The sequence below is a fragment of the Alosa sapidissima genome, chromosome 19 (assembly GCF_018492685.1).
Source record: "Alosa sapidissima isolate fAloSap1 chromosome 19, fAloSap1.pri, whole genome shotgun sequence".
NCBI lineage: Eukaryota > Metazoa > Chordata > Actinopteri > Clupeiformes > Clupeidae > Alosa > Alosa sapidissima.
Window position 1 is genome coordinate 13,330,586 of NC_055975.1, and position 5,095 is coordinate 13,335,680.

A 5,095-nucleotide genomic window follows, 5' to 3' on the forward strand; every position below is an offset into this window, starting at 1 on the left:
GTACTGTGTACCGGTCCAATTCAAGCACTGAGGTGGACAGTCATTCCTTTTGGCCTTGTCCCAGAACTAATGGCCTCTACTGCACACAGGTCAGCTATTGCAAACCATGGACAAGGGGACAAAATAATCAAAATTTGCCCCCCATCCACAGACATTACAGCACCACAAAGAGGGGTGTCACATATATGACAGTCTGAGCTTAATGAATTAAATGTCAGACTGGTCTTCCATATTGTGTGGGAATTTTTTTTCTTCTTCTCATACTTATGGACAGACACTAAAAATGTGTCAATATTCATATTTGCCTAGTTAATCAGCTCCGATTTGTATGACTTCCACACTAATTACTCATGAAATATGAAATTAACATAAAGGGCCTGAGTTCGGTGGCGATAATAGGTAGCAGGAAACTATGTCAAGGGGAACTCTGAAATGGACGAGACCTTTTTCCGGTGAAGTGAAATAAACCAATCACATGAACCAGCGTTAAATTCTCTTCAGTCCGTCTTGGCTCTGGCCCCAGTGTGAGTGCACTGTCGGCAAAGTATGTTGTCAAATTCGCACCGGAGGTCTTTGTATGTCAATGCAAGCAGATTTTCCATCTTGTTGTTCAATAATGTTATGTTAATAAGCAACGTGGCACTCATCAGACATCCCTTAATTTATTGTGCTGTCTACAATGTGAGGACTGGAAATAGTTTCATACACTTCACATTTCTTCCATACTCACCTTTAGGCAAGTCATCACTTCAGCTGGTCCTTCTCACTTCAACTGATGGATGTCCATCACGGCACAACTTGATTCAGACATTGTACTCTTTACTGCCTGATCCATTGTTATTTATAGGACTTCATTACTATAATGTATATTTAAACATGGTAAATGGTACCATGTACATCATGTTGGTACAGTACATGGCATATATAGCTTACAAAACTAACAGTTTCTCTCATGAGGGTATTTGTGATCTATCTACTGATGTTGACAGGGAGCACAGGAGCTATTGTTTTAATGTTTGTCTTCTTGTAGTTATGCAACATGTCTGCAGCCATTTTGGTAATTACCCCAACACACACACACACACACACCCCAAGCCTTCACAAGAACCTTGGTGGATTTAGTCAAGCAAACTCCTGGTAAGTAACCTAACCTAACCTATCCAGCACATCGCAAAACTCCAGAAGAAAAATAAAACACTACTAAAGCAAAGGGAAAATTGAGGGGATCCAACATTTATTTGCCCTTATTTAAATGTTACAATTAAACCATAAGCATATTTCAACGTTAGCAAAATAAAAGAAAATAAAACCAGAACGTTATGTACAGAGACAAAAAGAAAAAAATAATCAAGGCTCACGTTTTGTACACCCCTACGTCATAAACGTTATAACATGTGAACATGGCTGACACCAAGTGGAGTCTTAAAAACACAGAGAGATCAAGCCAACTCCCCTCCCTGGAGTCCTCCTTCAATACATGACTAAATACTGGAAATATTCTCAGTGGAAAATGTAGGAATGTAGAACTTTAAAAATGAATTAAGATACTTGACTTCATGCGGAGCGAGGTTGGGGGGGGATGGGAGGGTCTTTGTCATGCCCCACCTGTTGGCAGGGTTAAGATCCCTGGAGGCCATAAAAAAAAAAGAAAGGAAAAGAAAAAATGAGAGTTACAGGGCTACCACGCTGTCTCTACAGATGCCTTTTTCCGATGCCAGGGCTACCACACTGTCTCTATAGATGCCTTTTCCGTACGTCTGGGGAAAATCTGTCAATACTCCTGGTGCGTTCCGTTAAAAAGTGTTGTCCCGCGTGGTTCCCTCTGAGTCATGTGTGAGGGGTCGGAGGTCAAAAGGTGATCCGCGTGGCTATTGGCCCTCTCCTCTTCCGCCAGACGGCCCTCAGCGTGGCACAAGTCTCTTATATATATTTATATATTTCAATCTTGGAGGAAGAAATTGTAAAAACTAAAACAAACAGTAAACAAACAAAAAAATTAAAAGAAAACAAAAAAAAATCAAAAACAAACAAATGGAAAAAAAAGAAAACAAAAAAAACAAAAGCAAACAGAAAACAGTCCTGTCAATGGGCCACTGTCGCCCATCACTCCGCCTTCTGCTCAGGTTCAGAGGCGTCGGTGGCGGGCGTCGTCTCCTCGGCGGCGGCTGCAGCGGGCTCCTCGCTAGGTGGGGCCTCCTCGCTGGGGGCGGCGGCGGGCTCTTCAGGCTTGGCCTCGGCGGCCTCTGCCTCGGGGGCAGCCTCTGTGGCTTCGGCGGCCGGAGCAGCGGCCTCGGCTTCGGCGCTGGGCTCGGCGGCGTGGCCGTTCTCCTCTGGCTTGGCCTCTTCGGTCGTGGGTGAAGCGGCCTCCTCGCTGCCCTTCTTACCCTTCTTCAGGGAGATGCCCTTGAACTTGAAGGAGTTCTTCAGGGAGAACTTCTTCTTCTTCTTGCCATCCTTGGCGGCCTCGCCATCTGCTTTGGCTTCAGTCTCCCCTTCGGCAGGTGCGGGTGCTGGCTCGATCGAGTCGCCGGCCGCAGCCTCAGTCTCCTTGGTGACCTCAGCAGTGCCATTACCATCAGCAGCTACTGTTTCGCCGTCTGGCTTGGCAGAGACATCACCGTTGGTCTTGACATGGCCGTTCTCCTGTGAACAGTAGCAAAGTTGGAGTTGGTCAATGAAACATTCCATCAAAATCACTGCTAAAACAGGCAGTTCCAAAATCAGACCACTTTGATATAGTGGATTCTTATGAAGACAATGGACCTTAAAAATGAAAACCAAAACATGGTAAAATGTGATTTCTATCTGCTTGGATAATGAGCATCACAGAAAACGGTGTTCCGAAGTCAAATGTCATCAGGTTGGGGTGTAAACTGCATAAATTAAGCACACTAGATTTAATTGAGATCCTTTACACGCGTAGATACGAAATACCAGACGATTCAAGAGGCCGCCATGTGCAACATCTGTATTTTTAATCGGATTTGCAAACAGATGCGAGTTCATGCAATAAAAGGTTTATCGTGTGTCGCCATCCACCACGAGGGGGAGCTCGTGTTCCATGCAACATTTAACAGCTGCGGCGTGGTGAACCAGTGAGGAACAAAGAAATATTCAAAGCCACCGAGCCAGCCAGGTTACCGTTAGGAATCCAAAAGGGGGAAAATATGGGACAATGTTTTTAAAATGCTCAAAAACTAAAAATGCTCATAATTGCGTCATTTCTTCTATCTTTCCATTTAAAATTAAACAAAAACATGTAGATCAAACCTTTCACATAGATGTTGTTTATACAGATAACACTTATAACTTAGATATAACGTATACATCAACATCAACGGCGTAACATAGACAATGTCCATCACATTGAGTCATATTTTTCCCCTCTTCATCTCAATCTTTTGGTATCGAGGAGCCGCTCGTCCAGGAGACATTTGCCCAGCCCGCCACTCGTACGTCTACACACAGGCTACCAAACATTTAACGTTACCACATCACCCTGTATTCAGTCATGCAACCACTATCATTTGGATGGTGATGTGAGCATTTAATTCGCCTTAATGCTTAGCTGATGGACAATATCTGCGCTAAGCACATCTAACCACGCTTCCCGGCGGTCGCATGGGGTCCACACGGCGTTGCAGCCGTCGCTGTCTCTGCTCTTGCTTTGTTTGCAACTCAGCAGAATGCGCCTCGCGCCGACCTCATTAGCATCTCGTCGCTTTTGTTCTGGCAGCCTCAGCGCCAACACCGAAATACCCAATTTCACCCACGGAATTTAAATAGATTGCGCTACAACTTCACTTTCTTCATCACAAAGCAAACACTGCAACAATAAAATATTCGTTTGCATACTCAACAAAACGAGTTCATCGGCAATGGGATTCGACCCAAAGCATATTGCCTGAGGTTGGGTGGAATGGGTTACACCAAGGCTATCAATAGCACAATGGTATAACAGTTAACGTTAGGTTGGTTGCAAACGTGGTCTAAGGATTTTTCGATTTGAGTCATTTCTTAATAAATACCAAGGCAGTGTCTTTGTGATGGTGTGTGAAAAACATATCAGACACACCCAAAGAAAAGGATCATTCGATTAACATTAATTCACTCAGTCCATATTAAGTGATTGATGTTGCACTCGGACTAGCAGGCAAGCTACATTAAGTTAGTCTCACCTCAACACCAAAAACAGCCAGCTAATCAACAGCACATCTAATTTTGCCAGTATGGTTCTCGTGCGGAGGTTGGAGAAAGCTATGACCCGCTAGGAGAGGGCGTGTGATGCCGGTTAGAAAGCATGTCTGTGAGTATGCCTACCTGGCCATTCGTTTTGGCAGATGCCGAATCACCCGCTGCTTTACCATCCACAGCTACTCCACCCTTGGACAACTGAGCTCCCATTTTCTTTGAGTTCTTTTGTTGAAATAAAAACTAAATTAACAAAAATCCAGCAGACGAAATGTATTAAAATTCCCCAACCCGGTGGCGATGGATTAAGTTTTGCAGGTTAAAATCCGCCGATATTCACTCCTGCGTCGGTTTTAAGTGTTAAACGATTAAAAAGTTAGTCCAAGTGTGCCCTGTGCCTTCAACGTAACGGAACAGACTGAAACCCTCTCAGCTACAAGTGTGAGTATTTCTACTGAGCCTCAAAAATCGCGCATGGGCTCCACCTATGGGCGTGGTTGTGTGACGTGTCCAATTTGCAACAGGGGGTATGGTCGGAGCCCTCTCCGTCCTCCTCATCCGCCGCGTTCACCACATGGAATGCTGCATTGATTTGGACAGATTGTATTCTTTCACACAAAAAGTCATGTAATTTATAAGTCAGACTTCTTTTACCTTCCAGTGTCATCCGTAGGCTACACCCGCGCACCCTTGAACAATTGCAGAGTTGGCTTTGTTTTCGGTTTGATTAGCATAGGTCAGGTCTCAATCAACGTGTTGGGTGATTGATTGCTGTCTGTGGTGTTGCTCGTCATAGCTTCATAAAAGTTTTTAGGCTTCACAACATAATTGTTGTTACCCTGATTGAGCAGTTTTGTGACAGCTATATTACACGTTCATAAGTTAATTGACATAGGCCTATGGA

At 44.3% G+C, this 5,095-nt stretch overlaps 1 protein-coding gene across 1 annotated transcript; it reads right to left on the reverse strand.

Moving 5' to 3' along the window:
• Nucleotides 1-1,212: 1,212 nt before the first annotated feature.
• Nucleotides 1,213-4,630, reverse strand: marcksl1a (MARCKS-like 1a). Its single transcript, XM_042073150.1, has 2 exons — nt 4,321-4,630; nt 1,213-2,643 (listed from the first exon to the last, which is right to left on the reverse strand). The coding sequence occupies exons 1-2, from the start codon at nt 4,402-4,404 to the stop codon at nt 2,104-2,106; spliced, it is 624 nt and encodes a 207-aa protein (XP_041929084.1). The 5' UTR covers nt 4,405-4,630; the 3' UTR covers nt 1,213-2,103.
• Nucleotides 4,631-5,095: the final 465 nt, after the last annotated feature.

Coding starts and splice junctions, on each gene's coding strand:
- marcksl1a (XM_042073150.1), bottom strand. CDS start 4,404: ATGGGAGCTCAGTTGTCCAAGGGTGGAGTAGCTGTGGATGGTAAAGCA. Junction 2,644..4,320: donor CTGCCAAAACGAATGGCCAG/GTAGGCATACTC, acceptor TACTGTTCACAG/GAGAACGGCCATGTCAAGAC.